The following is a 19,140-nucleotide window of genomic DNA, read 5'->3' as shown; positions in this document are numbered from 1 at the left end:
GAGTGCGTTCTCAAGAGCTTCTTGGAGAGCTCTGGGAATCACTGCTGCTTCCCTCGGCCCCACAGTTTCACAACCTCTTCTCAAGGGCAGGCCCTCCCTCTCGCTCTCTTTTTTTCCTCTCCTTCCACCTGACAGGGACCATAAATAACCGCGGCTCCCGGTGTCCCGGCTGAGAACAAAGTTGAAAGTTTGCCGGGAGCTCCCCGCCACTCCCCGCTGGGCCGCTTCTTTGTTTTCTTCTGTTTTTCCTCTACCTGGGTTGGCCGGCTCCTCATCCACGTGGGAGAAGAGGCACCTCCTAATTAAATGCAGCACCTCGCTCCTGGCTCCCTGGTTTAAGGCTGTCTCGGTTACCCGGTTAGGCACCGAGCGCTGGTATCAAATTACCGAAAGGCTACACGGGAGCTGCCCTCATATTTACATACAAATAACTCAGGGCTTGCATTTATGTCACCATTCGGTCCTGCTAGAGGCTTGCCAGAGGAGTTTTTAATCCAATCAGAAGGCGCTTTAAAAGGATGTCTGCGGAGTAATCAAAAGGATCTTAATCTCAATTAAGAGTAGCCAGGTTTTGTTCTTTTTTTTTTTTTTTTTTTTTTTTTTGGTCTGAAATATTGAAAACCTTTGAGCTCTGATGAGTAGGAGAAGATGTGTGATTCCTCCATTGCCTACGACGAGACGGAGATGCTGAGAGGAACTCAGCGACGGTGGTGAAGACGGTGGCTACACCCCAGGGACTGGTTTGTTGGGGCTGATTTGGAGGTAGATTCTAAATCACTGGTTAAGGAATTCCTGGAAACCTCAGGAAACATCTGATCCGCCCCATCCTGGTGAACATGGCTTGGCGACAGAGTAAGATCTTTAAGTTGTACTTGCTGTGCGCTGTTTTGTTTTTTTTTTGTCTCATTTGTGGTGATTGTGAAAATTAGCCCAGCTGTAAATAGTTACTTAAAATAATCTCTTGGTCCTGTGTCGCAGAAGAAAGTTGATCTGTTTAGTTTTTACATTGGGGAAAGAAAAAAAAAACACAACAGTAGTTGACAGTGTATTTTTAGACTTGATTGGTAGTTTAAAAAGATGAGCTCTTGTGGTTTCCTGAGTTTAAATGAATGGAAAGTATAAATGGTACTGAGAAAGGAATTGGAAAATTTCGCTGGAGCGGATGAATCACTTTACCTTTGAGAAAACATAACACACGCTTTTGAAATCTCACGGGGCCAGCCAAGTTTGTGTCCAGAAAGAAAATGAGAGTCGTAAAAGGAGACAGAGTTTGCCTGTTTGCGGAAGGAACTCTGCCACGGCCTGTGCTACATTTTGCGAGGATGGGAAACGTCCCAGGGGGCAAAAGCCTCTGGAAAACCTGCCCTGTCACTCTTGGAATGTGGTTTTTCCGCGTGAGGTCATGTTATGCATATGTAGCTGGGCCAAGTATTTTATGCGATTAACTCTTTGTATTGATGACTGAAGAACAGTTTCTATGGTCCCTTTCCAAACCGCTGGAACTCCCATTGGATCTGTGCTTTCCAAGTAGGGTTCAGGCCTGGGGGCCGCTGGGCCGGGTTGTTCATTTGATCCGTTTAGGAACAGTTGCAAATCGGTGGGATTCAAAATTCCCCAATGGAGCAGTTATCCTTCAGATTAAGTAACTTGCTGGTTTTTTGCATAAACCCCAAACTAAAATCCTGGGTGTGAGAAGACTATTTAACAAAACTCCCTTCCCATGTATCATTTCCAGAGCAGTAAGGAAGAGGTGGTTTTTATTTTGCAACAACGTCCATTCAAACAAGTTGCCCTCATCACAGTGCGTTGAGGAAAACTAATTGACATAAAAAAAAAATCCTTCTTTCTACTTAGGCGTGGGGGCAGGGGGAGAGATTTTTAAAAAATTGGTGCTTAACACCAGGTGCTTTTTCTACTACTTAAATTCACTCTTGAAATTATGAACTAACCTCTGCCCATACTTTTTCCTGCTAATCGGCAGCTACAAATACTACCCAGGGGACAGGAGAAGAGGACAGAGAGAATGGGTGACTTGCTGATGATCAAAGGAACAGGTTTCTCCACGACAGGCACGTTTTCAAAGGGAAGCTTCTGATTGTGGCTTGCTTTGTCCATCCGCAGGCGAAGATGCGCTGACGGGGGACACTGACAAGTACCTGGGGCCACAGGACCTCAAGGAGCTGGGCGATGATTCTCTGCCTGCCGAGGGCTACATGGGCTTTAGTCTGGGGGCCCGTTCTGCCAGGTATTTTGTTGTTGCTGTTGTTGTTTTTCAGAGGTCATTTGAAACAGCCATGATTTGTCATAAACCAAAATCATTTTCCATTTTCACCATCATCCCCAAGTACGCTCTTTGGATGAGGATGTGAATTTGGTGAAATGTTCGCTACTCCGTTGTATGTGCTCCGCTATTACTTTCATGGTTTTCAGTCCTTAATTGTCTGTGATTGAACGTGTTAATTGTTCTTTTTCTCCCTCCACCTTGCAGTCATGCTTCAAGCATACTAGCAAAAGGCCTCACAGACAAAACTGGGAGAACCCGTCTGGGTTATATGTTTCAAAATTAAATTTTATTGTAATTGAAAGAAAAATCTTATTTCCCAATAAGTAAGAAATGTTTGTGTTGGTTGTTCACTATTCTCTATTTATCATTGAAAGAAAAATTCATGTTTGAGATATATATACATAAAATTATTTATTAGACTTGCCTACCAAGTGTTTGGAGTATCTCTTCTAAAGCTTTCCCATTAGTTTGTTTACAAGGGACATGTCAGGAGTGAAACAGTGACTTAGCAAGCCAGGAATAGTGGCAACTTCAATCCTTACAACCAAAGCGTAAAACTTTGGTATGTGGAAAACCTTGGCTCAAACTTATCTGACAATGGTTGAAAGAAATAGGACCTTGTCCAGAATTTGGGGACTTCTTTTCCGTGGTTGGATTAACAGCTTGTTTGCTGACAGTCAAGTTATGTGAAAGCTAATAATTAAACCATCTGAGCCAGAGCCCTGGGGACATTTTCCTATAGTTTAAGTATCTGTTGTAAAAAGTTTCATTGTCTAATAGTAAATGGCACTTCCCACTAAGTAAACCTAAGAGTTAATTCTCAGTGTCCTGGATGTGGCCAGTTTACTGAATTGATGTTTTTTTGAGTTAATCTTTTTGTTTCTTAACAGAATTTGGAATCTCATGTAACTTAGAATTTTTGCCTTATAAATATATATATATCTATAGATCTATATCTAAAGGCCTTAAAGTCTTCTTGTAGCAGCTGTCATTAACAAGAAGGGGAAATAACCTTTAATATTTCTTGTAACCACAGATAATAACAAATTATAACTAAAATGTGTAGCATCTTAAAGGATCTCAAGGGAAAATTCTATTTAGAGATTTAATAGGCTTTGTAATCCAACAACCCGCTGAGTCTCTTCCTGAGATAGTATATTAAAAGTAACATTTTATTAATCACTCATTTGCATATAGAAAATTGTAGCAGCTGACATCCAATGAGTGATGAAACCAGAATATTGTCTCATAATTTTTTTCCCCAAGTTGTGAGGCTTCCACACTTCTGGTTTTTATTGTACCATTATTATTATTTGTTGCTGTTATATGTAACTCATTTTTTTACATTGGCAACTCATGTTATGCTCAGAGGCAAATATAAAAATAAATCATAAAGCCAGTATGTTTTAAGGTATTCTTAGAGTATTGCCAAGTATAATATTCTGAGTGTAACATTGAAAAAGAAATATATTAAATGTGTACCTCATTCAACCATAACATTTTTTTCTTTTTTTCCCCCTGTCTGATTTTTTTTTTTTTTTTTTGCTTCCTTCTTCTCCTGTGTTTTTGTTAAAATACTTTAAAATAGTCCCAAGATCAGGTAAGAAATGGCACTTTCCAGTGTCCCCTGCCCTTCCCTGGCTCATTTTCTCATTTTTGTTTCCCTCAGCATTGTGCCGTGCCGTGCTGTGCTGTGTTGTTCTGCCATGCGCTTTTCTGTTCTGCCCAGCTTTAGCAAATCAGTTTTGAGATTCTGAGGAAACGAGCAAATAGCTAAATGTATGATAAGAAATGTTACTCATGCAACATTGTATATTTAAGGAATTTCTTTCGCTTAACAAGGTTTGTATAGTGCATGAAGTAACCTGAGAAATTTCCCTGGACTTAAACCATCTTGAAGAGCTGTTTGCCTGTTGGTTGCATTTTATTTGAATTAAGCACATTGGTATAATTTTAAGAAACCTCAGGCATGTGGTTTCCTAACACTTCCTGTATTTAACACGTAGGGTATACTGATGGCTACAAATAATATAGTTGACCTTAGTTAAAAAACAATTTAATGCTTTCCAGATCCCCATGCAAATAATGTCTAATTTTAGTAGCTGAAATTATTTCGATGTATTAAGGATTCCCAGTGAAGTTTGATGGATTTAATTGGCTCCATCTGCCTAATGTAAGTTGGTCTGGAACAGTTCAGAGTAAGAACTTCAGACAATAAAACGGAGACATCATTAGGCCTTTCTGTTGAGAGCTCCCAGTTCGGGGCTCTGTCCTATAGTTGGCATGCCTATGTAAGTTAAAAGAAAGAGAATGCTTAAAATGTATCAACCCATCTTAGATGTAATTAAAAGCTGAAATTAAAATAAATATGTAATTATTTCTTTAAAATGTTAAGTCTTTGTCCATATCTATAGTAAAACTGTTCTCAGGAATCACCAATATTAACATACATCGGAGGGACCATAACTTAAAGAAATGAGTGTCTGAAAAAAAAAGAAAGAAAGAAAGAAATGAGTGTCTAAGGCAGGGGCCCTCAAACTACGGCCCGCGGGCCACATGCAAATACAAATATTGTATTTGTTCCCATTTTGTTTTTTTTACTTCAAAATAAGATATGTGCAGAGAGCATAGGAATTTGTTCATAGTGGGTTTTTTTAAAACGATAGTCCGGCCCTCCAACGGTCTGAGGGACAGTGAACTGGGCCCCTGTTTAAAAAGTTTGAGGACCCCTGGTCTAAGGGGGCAAGTGAGTTTCTCAAATCACATCCCTGCGGCAAAATAGAGCCTTGCTGTGAGTACTTAGAAGTTGCACTGTCTGATAGTGTAGCCCCTAGTGGTGCGGCTCTTTAGATGACAACTAGTTAAAATGCAATAAGACCTAAAATGCAGCTCTTCAGTCACCAGCCACACTCCAGGTGCTCGGCGGCCACGCGTGGCCAGTGGACACTGTGTTGGACAGTGCGGGTTGAGAACACATCCTTCATCAGGAGAAGTTCTGTTGGACAGTTGAGTTAGAGAGTAGGAAGAGAGTTCCTGCTCTTAGGAAGTTTATATAATGTACTTGAGAGAATGGAAGGGCACTAGAAACAGGAATCACAGAAGGAAATGTTTGCAACTGAAATGGGGGGTGGGAGAAAGAGTTATGCATTATGGGGGTACAGAAGGCCCGAGTGTTCGAGGTCACATGGTTTACTAGGTAAGCTCCTCTGTGCAGGGATAATGCTTACTTTTTTTTTCTCCTTCTATATCCTGTTATTAATATTTTGGCTAGCTGATAATAGCCACTTAGCAAATATTTGCTGAATACACTTAAGTTATGACTGTACAGTAATAGTCATTCTGGAGTTCTAGATCCCTCTAAGATTCTGGTGACAGCGAAGGCTCTGATCCTAGAAGAATGTACCTCCTCATTTCTGTAGACACTTCGAATAATTGACGGGCCTCTGTGTATTGATATAAAAATACTTTGGGGTAATCTTTAGTAAGTGCAGAGGGGGAAAGAAGTCGTTTTGTGCAAAGCAAGGAGTCATTCCTTATTCACCTCTCCTTTGCTCTTTTCCCCGCCTAGTACACACAAAGCCAAGGCCAGAGTCTGACTGAATCTACTGGTAAAGATTCAAGCAGCCACATTTTCATTCAGACAGTTTATTAGTTACATTGGCGGCGACAGGTGCCAACGGCCATGGCCCTTGTCTGCCACCCTAGCTGAGGAGCCAGTCCTAGATTGCCCCTAAATGGTTTCGTGTTCTGCCACTCTCTTCCGAGGAGGATGGGCAGGAAGCCTCAGGAGGCAATGAAGAGCTGCCTGGTCACGGCCCACCGTGGCAGGTGAGAGGGAGGCCTGTGGGAGATGCCTGACGCAGCTCCCCACCTCCATCCTCTGTTCCTGTAGCATCAAAGGTGTCCTGCCAAGGCAGGGACCACCTGCCTGTCCTATGTGGTTACGTGCAGGGCTACCAGGGTCCCTTCGCTATTGCTTTTTTAAAGATTGAGATATAATTGACAAATAACATTATATTAGCTTCAGGTGTACAATATAATGATTCAATTTGTGTATATATTGCAAAATGATTATCACAGCCCTAGCCGGCTTGGCTCAGTGGATAGAGCATCAGCCTGCAGACTGAAGGGTCCCAGGTTCGATTCCGGTGAAGGGCACATGCCTGGGTTGCGGGCTCCATCCCCAGTGGAGGGTGTGCAGGAGGCAGTCGATCAATGATTCCCTCTTGTCATTGATGTTTCTATCTCTCTCTCCTTCTCCCTTCCTCTCTGAAATCAATAAAGAAATATATATTTTTTTAAAAAATGATTATCACAATAATTCTAGTTAACATCCGTCACCACACATAGTTACAATTTTTTTTTCTTGTGATGAGAACTTTTAAGATCTGCTCTCTTGGCGACTTTCAAATATATAAGACGGCATTATTAACTATAATCGCCATGCTGCACATGACACCCCCAGGACTTATTTATTTTATAACTGGAATTTTGTACCTTTTTACAACCTTCAACCGTTTCGCCCATTCCCGAACCCCTTTGTCAGTTTTTAGTTTAGAGGTCAATGTGGAGAGTGGCATTTGAGGACATAAGAAGGCTTGCACTCTGGGAAGTTCAGGGGCTGTGTAGAGGATTTGAAAGCGGGTGGAAAGGAGAAGGTAGACGGAGCAAGTAAGAAAAGGAAATAAAAATGTGAGCTCACCTGGAATTGAAATTTTCAAGGCCAGAAAGATGGAGAAGAAAACCATGTAAGACGGATTCATAACGCTGCTTCCTTCCTTCCTGATGCTCTCCCTGAGTAGCAACCATAAACCTTTCGATAATTTAACCCTATATCTAGCTCCCAAGACACATAAATGAACTATTTACAGCAGACACAATTTCATTGAATAATGCAAGCTAAACAGATAGGGACCAGAAAGAGAGGAGACTAACACAAGGTCTTACCATAGAAAAATCTCTCAGGTTATTAAATTATCTGGAATGATCTGGTTCTTCTCAGTTGTCATGTTGGTTTGATTGTCACAGTGGAACATCCAAAGTTTTCATGCATTTCATCTTCTCACAGATTTAACACCAGTTGGCCAAATTTTAAACAAAACCTGATCATGAGATTGTCCAAGCGTAAGAGATTTCCTCAAATATAAGGGATTTTATTTTTGACCATGTGTTTTCAAGAACAACTTTGGTTGATATTTTTAGCCATCTTGCCTGTTTTTAAAGTTGCATGCATTAATTTTTTTTTTTATTCATCTCATCACCATCTACCACTCTTGAATGGTTAACTGTAAATACAACAGCCTCCGCTCCTTCAGTTCGGATAGGTCTTACACCTTGAACAGAAGCTCCTATGCCCGGGACAGCATGATGATCGAAGAACTCCTGGTGCCATCCAAAGAGCAGGTAGGCATTCTTTTTAAAAAAATACTCTTTGGTTTGTTAAACTTCCATTTGTATGTTTGAATCAAACTCTGTCCCGTGACAAGAACTATATTTCTGCATGTTTGATTTTGCATTTGTAAATCTCTCTGTGTTGCCACTGAAAGAAAAAAAAATTATCAGCCCAGCTGGTGTTGCTCTGTGGTTAAGCGTCGATCTGGGTTGCAGGCTCAATCCTTAGTGTGGGGTGTGCAGGAGGCAGCTGATCAAAGATTCTCTCTCTCATCATTGATGTTTCTATCTCTCTCTCCCTCTTCCTTCCTCTTTGAATCAATAAAAATATATCTTTAAAAAATCAATTGTGGAAACAACTCTCTCTTCCTCAGAGAGTCCCTAAAAACCTCACAGAGAAAAACTCAGAAAGTCCTAGGCAAGGCATGGATCTCTTTTCTCATTTCTAGGTCTAATCTAGTTTAATTTTTAAAAAGAGTTAATAATAATTGGTAGCTATAGTTATGTACATTATCCACATGAATGTTTGATTTTCCTAAACAAACTGTTAATCCTCACCCGAGGAGATTTTTTCCATTGATTTTCTTTTTTTTTTCTTTTCTTTTTTTTTAGTTGAAGCGGGGAGAAAGGGAGAGAAAGAGAGAGAAATATCGATGTGAGAGACACATTGATTGGTTACCTTCCGCACGCACCTTGACCAGGGCTGGGGATCAAACCTGCAACCCAGATATGTGCCCTTGACCAGAAATCCAACCAGAGACTCTCGGGCACATTGGCCAATGCTCTAATCACTGAGCAATGCTGGCCAGGGCTTCCTAAACAAAATTTGTATCATGTTGGAATTCGCTACAACTGTTCTTAGCAAGTAAAGATTAGATTGGTTCATGTTTTTGATTCCTTAGTTTCAAAGGTGTGTAATGGGCCTTCTCAAGATGTGATAGTATTTTGCTTTCTACCAGAATCTCCACTAGGTTCACTTGGTGTTTGGGTGTTTCAATAATTGTGGTTGAATAGATAATTGGTTTAATATAAGAAGTCCCAGCAATGTAGTTCTGCTGCATATGGGCTCAGGATGGTTCATTATTCTAGAATCATACAATACCTGATTGTAAATTTGCCTTCCTGAGTTGATGATGGATGAAACTATTTGAAACATAAAGTTAATTTTGAAGGTGTCTTATAATATTGAACAATGTAGATGATTGGTGAAATTATGCTGCACTTATTCACTGCACAATGAAGGTGAATTTGAGCAGATGAATTAGATGATAAGCAGAGAGAACTTCAAGACTCCTACTTGTCTGGAGATGCTGATTTCCAGACACACAGATGTACATTGTGCTTCACAAGGATCTACGGTAAACATTTTATTATTCTACACTCTCTAGAACATTCTTAGCTTCCAGGCCTTACAAGGTGAATACAGTGGCTATTCAGTTTTGTTTAGGCAAAAACACCCTTTGTGGAATGATTACAGGTACCACAGTTTGTCATGGTTTACGTGGGTGTTAACACTAAAAAATCACTTGTCTCTTTGGTATAAGGTGTTGTCCTGTTGTTGGTTGAGAAATTCTGAGGATCTCTTTGCTTGGTTGACTGTGGTCATTATTCTAGTCAGATCATCCTGATCTCTTGATGTTTCCGATTGAAATGAGATGTTCATGGGTACATTGATAATAATTACAAGTGTAAAAATGCCTGTTATTCTCCATATCCTAAAGAAACCACACAAAGCTTATAAAATTGCAGGTGAAAATATATTCGTTGTGTATCGGTGACATTTTTCTCTTGTATCAAACGTGTCTAGTTCTATACTGGAATAGCAAAATCCATGATTAAACTAATTATGGTTTATATTTCTGAATGTGTATTGGCTTTGTGGCAAGGACCTGAAATTGGGATCACAATCACCATGACCTCACCATATTGCCACTACCACCACCATCCATCACTGCCACCATCACTTCTGCCACCACCACCACCATCACCTCCACCACTATTACCACCATAGTTATGTTACCTCCCATGTTCAGCACAGCAACCGTAAAGTAAAATACTATAAATATTTGCAGTGTGGCAAGGTTGCAGACCGACCTCTGAGGGTCCTCACACCATTCCCTGTTAGTGTTTACCTAGACCTACTTACTCAAGTGGAATGGAAGGGCAGCCTTTTCTCAGAATGAAGGATTTGTGAAAAATAAAGGGTAAAGAGAAGTTTTGAGATAAAACTGATGTCCTTTTGCTCATTTTGTTGCTGTTTCAATTTCTTGTGAAGCACTCCTGTAGAACAGGCAGGGGGATGGAAGGCTTAGGACATCTTGAAACCTTTACAAAGAAGTCTGAAGCTGATAACTGCAGAAGGAGGAAGTTGCTTTCTTTAATGACCACAGAGAATCCCATGGTCTGGCAAGCATGCCTTGTGGAAAGAGCATGTTTAATGAACATATAACCTTACTCCTGGCCACACTTTCAGGATAAATTCCCCAGAGATTTGGGAGAAAAAAAAAGTGTGGAAGGCATAAAAACATTGTAGTGACAGTTGGGGGCATTTGAAAATTTACTGGCTATACTGTTAAGAAATAGTTAATTTTTTAGCAGCTGTAACAGTATTGCAGCTCTATAGGGGACTGTCTCTATTCCATGCAGGGGTATGCATTGCTGAAGTTTTCAGGAATGAAGTAATTATTAAGTCAGCTGTTTATTTTCAAGTAGTTCAGCAGAAAAAAAAAGTGTATGTGTGTGAAGAGAGAGAGGGGGGCGGAAAAAAGCAAGTGCAGCAAAAATGTAATTGTTTAACCGAGGTGGAGTGTATATGGGTATTTCTTATACTGTTTTTTCAACTTTCTTATTTGTATGAACACCTTCAAAATAAAAAACTTGGAAGAAAGGGGAAAACAAATTCTGAAAGAGGTGTATTAACCTATTTAGTCCCAAGTGTCTCATTCATTATAGAAGAGAGAGAAAAGGCTAATTCTTCAAAAGAGAAGTTTCCAGAGGGAGGAGTCCACTTACACTGTGCACGACTAGTGAGAAGCATTTACCTGAGCAGCTCATGTACACGCCGTCTATTAAAATTTAAGTACAAGAAGTATTAGTTTATGTCTATCATGCCTCTCAATCTAGATTTATAAACTTCAAAGCGGAGTTTCTCCACAGTATTGATTTTGTCTGAAAGCATGCAAGAGGTCTTCAATCCTTAGAATTCCTAAAGCAGTGTTACTTGACTTCCTGTCAGATTTTAAAACTGCCCTGTCATTGCCCAAAGTTGCTTTGGCAAGGGAAGGCGGAAAATGAGTAAAAATGAACCCTCCGCACACTTTTTTCAGCCTGAGTAGACCTCACCCCCACAGCGCCTAGTTTACTTTCCGGCTGCTGCAGATTAAGCAGTTTGCACATTAACCTCAGTTACAGGACAGTTGAGACCCAGGGTAATTCCCACAGGCCCGCCACCTGTGTGGCTGGAGGCAGGTGTGGAGCCAGCACTGGGGAGGAGAGTTGGGAGAAGCAAGTTGTCTCCCTCCTTGCTGGGCCTTCATCGGGATTAGTCTGTAAGCCACTCGGTCCTCCCTGCACCCCAGTCAAGAATGGATTCTCTTTGTTTTTTCTTTCACCTTTTAATCAAGAACCACCTTTTGATATGTTTCTGAAAATTATATGCAAATAAACCACATCTTGCATTTGTCAGAAAACGGTATTTAAAGCAGTGACTCTCAACCCTGACCACTGGTGAGAATCACCCAATAAACTTGTATTTATTTATTTATTTATTTATTTATTTATTTATTTTAAATATATCTTTATTGATTTCAGAGAGGAAGGAAGAGGGAGAGCCAGGTAGAAACATCAATAACGAGAGAGAAGCATGGATCAGCTGCCCCCTGCATGCCCCACACTGGCAATCAAGCCCACACACCGGGCATGTGCCTGACCGGGAATTGAACCGTGACCTCCTGGTTCATAGGTCAGTGCTCAACCACTGAGCCATGCTGACGGAGCACCCAAAGAACTTTTAAAACAACGATAGCTAAGTTCAGATTCAATGGACCTGGGTGGGGCCTGGGCCTCGCGTTTTTCAATGCACCCAGAATTGAAAAGCACCGGTTCCTGGGGAGAGCACACATTGGAACCGTCTGTGGCTGCTTGGGAAACAAGATGCCGACGGAATCAGAATCTCCCTGACATGTGTGTGAGCCCTGGGCATGTGTGTGTTCCTAACGCTCCACGGGCTGTTCTGGAATGCGTCTCTAAGCAGGAATCACTGATTTAGGGACTCTGCCTGGCATCTGCTTGTATATGACCAGTCAGTATCTAATGTATTTGTTTTATAAGCTCAGAGTTGTGCCTGTCAGGTAGTCTTAGAGCAAGCATTCTTGGAAGCATTCCTTTCCAAATAGGCGGTAATAAGGAAAAGAGATGACTCAAAGCTGATCTGGTACCGCAGTCTGTGATCCAGGTCAGCCAGGCCTCATCACATCAGTGGAGGACTAGTCATTAGAGGCCGTGTCAGGAGATATGGTGGCGATGCTTATGGTGATGATGGTGAAAACAGCTAATTTTGAGCTCCTATTACACGGCAGGCACTGTTCTAAGTTTTACCAGCATTTACTCCTACACCCTTCTCAAAAGTCCTATGAGATAATTTCTTGGCTCCATTGAGAAGATGAAGAAACTGAAGTGCACAGGCAGATGCCGTGACTTACCCCAGGGGACACAGCTGGTACATGGCAGACAGCCACTGGCCATCTGGCCCCAGGTTGCCTCCTTTTAATACTATCCCACAATTACACTGCACGTCTGCATTGCCTAGTGTGAGGGAGTGAGAAGGAAGCCAGCAGAGAACCCAGCCTTGACTTTCCACCCTCCAGGATCTCATACTTGTTAGTATTCTCAGTACGGGTGTGGTACCTCCCTGGCCAGGTGGTACACTTGGTTGGAGCATCGTTCCGTACACCAAAAGTCTTGTGGGTTCAGGACACGTACCTAGGTTGTGGGGTCAAACCCCAGTCAGTAAGCATATAGAAGGCAACCAATTGATGTTTCATATCAATTTTTTTTCTCTCTCTCTCCCTTCCTCTCTCTCTAAAGAAATAAATAAAAAGAACCTATCCTTGGGTAAGGATTAAAAAAAATTAACTACACATGCTTGTAAAAAAATATATATGGGTGTGGTACCATCTTCTTTATCCACTTTTTGCATGAAAGATTATGTTTAGACATGTGTTCTTTATTATGCTTATTTCTAATTCCAATAATAAGTTCTAATTTAATATGCTTTAAAAGGAACCGACAACTTACATTCAGCAACAAGTCATGAAAATTATGGAGAAAATTATTCTGCTTAAAATTATGGCATATGAGACATCATTAAATGAATGGAAATACTCAACCTTTGCTTGAAAATGAGGTAGAACACATGATAGTGGTCTAAGAAAAATACTTAGAAGGATAACTAACTAATTATATTTCCTTTGAATGACCCTAGAAGTAGTTGTAAGACCAAGGCATGTATATTGCCAGCAGAAACATTTACTTCACGATGATTTCTGGTGGTTATTCCAAGATGGGAGGAGAGCAGAAATCACAGACATGGGTTGTTTTTGCCTGCATGCACCAGTTCCACTTTCTTTACGTGGGCATCATAGGGTCTGATGCCAAAACTTCTGCCCCCACTCATTTCTCAGTCATGTAGTTGAGAAGGGGTTGAAATCCCTCCCTCTCCTCCAAGGATGAACCCCAAACCTGGCCCTTCAGAGCATTCCTTTCCCTAGATTACCATAATGACGTTAGGAAGAAATGTAAAGTCTTGGCCAGTCTAATGCGACTTAAAGTTGAGGCTTTGTCTAGCCTTTTGGGGATTGCTAAGCTGTGACGATGATGTAAACCCAGTGCTGCTCGGGTGCAGCATGCAGACCAAGGATCCCTGCCATCTTTTGAGCCATGGCAGGCCGCAGCCACGCCTGCAGTTAGTACCATCCAGACTTTCCCACCGTATAAACAGGTAAATTAATCTCAATCTCCCCGCTCCTGCCCCTAGGGAGAGGGTGTCTTAAGCCAGTTTGTCTGTCCTCGCTTGCTGTTGGTGGTCATCAAACCTGGCATGAACAGCCACATACCAAGGGCCATGTGCAAAGTCTTCTAGCATCTTAAAGTGCTATCTAGCCTTGAGATTCTATTATTTTATGTTTTCTCTCTAGAAATAAATCTAATTTTAACAAAATTAATAGAAAATGAGCTGTGATTTAAGAGACAAGCTATAAACTTGGGTGTTGCCAAGCAAAAAAAAACCCAAAACTGTTAGAAAGGCATTCTTTGCCAGCTGATCGCTAAGAAATGAGCACCTTCCATTTCCTTCCCGTTCTGTTGATAGAGGGGCAGTATGTTAAGGAGGAGAGAGAAATGGGACAACTGTGCAACTCTGTCCCACTAATTAGATTGCTTTCATTTTGTAGACTTTCTCTCTCCGACCAGACTTACCCAAGTGTTTAATGCCTAAGAGGACAAGTGGCAGGGATTCAAAGGGTGACCAGTTTAGAAGGCTTAACTAAGGCGGTGGTAACAGTTGCATTGGCTATTTGAATGGTAACTGTGGAGAGGAGTCTGTGGTTAATATTATATTATACTAGGAGCCCAGCGCGCAATTCGAAATGGCGTGGCGCCGCCCACCCTCATGTCACCGGTCTGGCCCTGCCTTGCTCCCTGGGCCTCGCAGCAGCCACGGCCACTGCTGTTCCGGCCCTGCCTCCCTCTCTGGCCCTTGAAGCAGCTGCGGCCGCTGCTGACCAGGCCCTCCCCCAGTGCAGGCAGAGTTCCCTGCCGCCCCACCCCTGACTCTGCATGCACAACCTCCTCCTGTCCGGTTGACCCGTTACAGCATCCCAGTTAATAGCATTATACTATACTAGGGGCCCAGTGCAAGAATTCGTGCACCTTGAAAGGAATTGTGGGCCTTGAGGCTGCGGTGGGCACAGGGGCGGGTCTCAGCCCATCCTCTGCGCCCGCACCCGGCCCCTCCTGCCGCAGCCCCCGGTCCCCTGTCTGCCTGCAGCCTTGCTCCTGCTGCTACAGCTCCCACACGCTGACAGCGCGGAGTGATTTGGGCTGGTGCCATCAGCAAGTGCGAGCAGTGGCTGCTGCCCCAATCGCCCCTCAGGAGCAGGGGGAGGTGGAGAAGTCCTCAGGAGCAATCAGGGCTGGCAGCCGCTGCTCACACCCGCTGACGGTTCTGAGCAATCAGGACCGCTGTGGGCGCCGGCAGTGGGTACAAGTGGCAGCTCTGGCACTGGCAGCAGGTGCAAGCACTGGGCGGGGCCGTGGCACGCGGGAGCAAAGAATTTTCAGTAACCACCAGAAGCCTCACCCCGATGATAGCAACTGGTGCCCCACCTTGGTCTGGCACCCCTGCTCACCTGCTCCACCATCCCACCGCAGCCAATGCCCACCATGTTCTGCGCACGCCCCTGGTGGTCAGCGTACATCATAGCGACCAGTTGTTCGGTTGCTCCGCCATTCGGTCTATTTACATATTAGCCTTTTATTATATAGTATTAATAGCCTATTAGAGCCTTCCCCTACCTGGAGGCAATTATCACATCGTAACTCTTATTTACCTCAGAGTCTAGGATTCTAGCTCCTTTGGGTTAGATGGGGCCTTTTTTGAAGCTAAGTAAGGATGATCTCATGTATATTTAGTCATAGATTGTGTGATGTACTACTTAATATGTTAGTAAGTCATGTGCAAATTGGAGGGTTCTTCAGGAGAATTGCACATATATTTTTTCAAGACCTACAGTTATGTCAGTAATAGAAGAACAGTGCCTAACTCAAAAGGTTGGTTATGATAAAGGTTTCCTTCTCTACCTCCCAAGCCCCTTCCACACACTCCTAACCCCTTACACACACCCTTCCCCACATCAGCAGACTTACCTTCCCGCAAGGTTCTTTCATTTACGCTCATTTTTCAGGGGCTCTAAAAAATGTGCATGGTGGCAAAAGGTAGCCAGCCTGGGATTAAAGATTTGCCAGAGATAGTCCCCCACAAGATAAGCACCTTCGACTACTGACATTTAATATGCTGCCTTTTCTCTTCCAAGTGCTGCGCCAGCATTACTCAGGTGATCCGGTCAACACTCTGGCAGATTGGTCAGCAAGATTACAGATTTTTTTTGTCAATGTTGTGACTTAAGCTAGTCTAGTTCCTTTAGGCGTCTTGAGCGGGATGTTGATGTTTTAACGCTCTCAGCTTCCACCCTGACCTTGATTCACCTTACTTTGTTGAAATTGGTAGCTAAGTTATCTGGAAATCAATCAGATTGGAAGTCCCAAAGAACTCAGCCTCATTCTGGTTTAGTAGCCTCAAATAGGTCTTAAGAGGTAATATTAGTTGACTTCAAGAAAAGTAATACTTTAAAAAAAAAGTCTGTTTTAGTAAGCCTTTTAGTTTTACTTGATTTTGCTGCTTGAATCAGGTTCTCTTTTATGAAATTCTTATTTTAAGATGTAAAACATGATGCTTTGACATATGTATACATTGTGAAATGATTTCCACAATCAAACTAATTTATTTATCGCCTTCAATAGTTATCATTTATTTTGTGTGATAAGAACACTTCAGATCTACTGTCTTAGTAAATTTCAAGTATATAATCCATTATCATTAGCTACAGTTACCATGCAGTACATTGGGTTTCCCGAACTTATTCATCTTATAACTGAAAGTGTATACCCTTTGATCAATATCTTCACTTTCCATGCACCCCACAAGCCTCTGGTAACCACCATTCTGTTCTCTGTGACTATAAATGATATATTTTTTTAAAAGATGGCATTCATTCGTAAAAGAATTTTTCCAAATAGTTGTGCTGAATGCCCAAACAGATCTGCTCTCTATGTCAGTACCAGCTTGCCATTTCTTTCACTTAATATCCACTGTCAATCACAATAATTACTGGACTTAGCGCAGTACCTATCACAACATTTTGTCAAATTAATCTTCTCATTTCATGCTTTTTGCCACCTTATGAATTAGGTATTATTATTGCAGATGTATTCTATCTTATAAAGCTACTAAGATGGCTGCGATGTTATTAAATTTAAGAAATAAATGATCTTCCATTGTAACAAACAAACAGACCTGGGAGTATTAGCATGATTATTATTTGTACTTTTGTTTGCATAGCAATTTAGAATGTCCAAATTGCTTTCGAATTACTTGGGTCATTCGTCATCTCAGTGACTTTGGGCAGTTAATTTTATGTACCCATTACCCTAATGCAGAAATGGAGGTTCAGTGAGGTTTTTATGACTTGCCATTCACTGAGCTATGAAGTGACACAACCCAAGTCATCTATTCTATGTCTAAGGCAAGGGTGGGAACCTTTTTTCCGCCAAGGGCTATTTGGATATTTATAACATCGTTCATGAGCCATACAAAATTATCAACTTAAAAATTAGCCTGCTTTATTTGGTCAAGCATTTAATTAACTCACCCCTAATGCCTTGGCAGGGCTGGACCAAATGATTTCTTGCCTTATACGGCCCTCGGGGCAGACGTTCCCCACCCCTGGTCTAAGGGAACTGACACCCACATGGGTTCCCCTGCCCTGGTCCTGTCAAGGCCTCCAGTTAATCTGCTGGCTTCCGGGGCAGCGAGGTTCACAGACAAGAACTGGTGTCATTCAACACGGGGGGGCTGACAGCAGCCTGGAGAAGCATCCAGTATTGGAGCTAAGAAAATTTCTCTTTCTTTTCCTTGCACATACTTTCTTGTCTCCTGCCTCTCCTTCCATGCCTGGACATTTATTTCTAGACCTGGGCCTTTGGGTGTGTCCTCGTTTGTAAGGCCAGTGTGTCCTTGCTCTCCTCTTTCCTCTGGTGAATAGGGCTAGTGAGAATCTATTTTGGGAAAGTATTAAACTCTTGGAGACAGTGATATCATCATTAGTCAGGCTTTGGACTCTATTAAGTCATATGCATTTTGATTTTAATAATATCTTTGATATCACTGCCAACGTTGAAAATGATGTGCTTACTTGTGTCATTTTTGACATGGAAGTATAAGGTCTTATTAAGTCAATGTGAATGTTTCCTTAATGTAGTGTTCTACTAAAGCCAGCCAGTGGTAGATTTTGACCTTGTTTTGTCAAATGTTCTGAGTTTCTCTCTGAACTTGAGATTCCTCATCTATAAAATGGGTATATTACCCCCCAAAGCTTCCATGTTCTGAGGACTCAAAGAACAAATGAATGGAAAGGCCTGGTGATAACTGCTGTTAACATGGGAACGTAGACATTTTTGAGTCAGTAAATAAGACTGAGGCATTTATAAGACGCATTCTTCCTTCTGAATGGGCTCTGTTGATTTGGTGCATACAACTGTAAATGGTCAGCGCTGACACTAGAATACCTTTGCTTCTGCTGTACTTCCCCACAGATTACCAGATTTTAGCAAATGAGCTACTGTACATGAAAGTCCTTTGAAAAGTAGAAACTACTACACATTTAAGGAGACACTATATTTTCCGGCCAACCTTTGGTTCCAGATTTTTGATGTGTGTTTTAATTTAATCTCCATATCAACCAAACCTCAATTTGAAAATGAGAAAACTGAGACTGAGAAAAGTTAAGAAAACATGTTAAGGGTCATGAAATATGCAAGTAATGTTGGGCATCTCCAAAGGGGCTTTCAATAATAAAGATAAGGAAAGGTCTGAGGCAAAATATTTTATTTATTCCTGATGAAGGCCAGCTTGAGGGCTGGCTTAGTGTCTGAGCCAAGTGGGTCTGCTAACTGAGCCTGTGAAATTGGCAGACGCCCTGCCCAGAGGCCAGCATCACCAGCCCAGGCACACCCATCACAGAGATGGATTTAGGGAGCAGAGGAGGACGTGTGTGCTCTGTGACCAAGCTCAGGCGCAAGAGGGTGAAAATTGGATCTGAGCAGAGCCTTCCCAGCTACCTTTCCCAAATTTACCACTCAGATAAATCACTCCACATTTTAAGGGTCAAAAGGAATATAAAGGGATAGGGAGAGGCCCAAGTTACACAATGGGGTTGCCATTCTAAGATGGAAAACTTGGGAGTGGGAAAGAAGTGTTCTCCATTAGCAAGTGGCAAAGGCGATTTTCAGATCCAAGTCTGTGACTAAACTTCAAAGCCAATGTTTTCCATTAAACCCTGGGAACACCCCTACTTGCTGTGGGAAACTCAGGAGCCAACTCTATTTCATCCCTTTTAACCATCATCACATGTGATGTCCTATTTATCATTTTAAATGTCTATTTGATCCGTAACCAAGTAGGGGAGAGCTCTCTGTTGGTACCATGGTGCCATGCACAACATTTTGAAATTCATAATGTTTGTGAAAGTAAACAGTTCAAATTTCACATTTCAGCTATAAGTAAAGGCTAATCTGTAGAAACAATTCAGAGATGGGTCACTTGGAAATGAAGCTACCAATCCATTCTCTTT

The 19,140-nt window shown here is 41.9% G+C and overlaps 1 protein-coding gene across 4 annotated transcripts in view; it reads left to right on the top strand.

Annotated features, from left to right (window-relative positions):
- Nucleotides 1–19,140, top strand: part of ANK3 (ankyrin 3, node of Ranvier (ankyrin G)) — a 198,408-nt gene that overhangs the window by 109,212 nt on the left and 70,056 nt on the right. For all 4 annotated transcript variants that reach the window (XM_015571812.1, XM_015571814.1, XM_015571813.1 and 1 more), the window contains 2 exons: nucleotides 2,122–2,245; nucleotides 7,585–7,687. In XM_015571812.1, coding sequence (XP_015427298.1) covers nucleotides 2,122–2,245; nucleotides 7,585–7,687 — 227 coding nt within the window. The remainder of the gene's footprint in view (nucleotides 1–2,121; nucleotides 2,246–7,584; nucleotides 7,688–19,140) is intronic.

This window comes from Myotis davidii, unplaced genomic scaffold (assembly GCF_000327345.1).
Source record: "Myotis davidii unplaced genomic scaffold, ASM32734v1 scaffold1187, whole genome shotgun sequence".
Classification (NCBI taxonomy): domain Eukaryota; kingdom Metazoa; phylum Chordata; class Mammalia; order Chiroptera; family Vespertilionidae; genus Myotis; species Myotis davidii.
The sequence above is the reverse complement of the archived record's forward strand: the minus strand, read 5'-3'. Positions and strand labels throughout refer to the sequence as shown.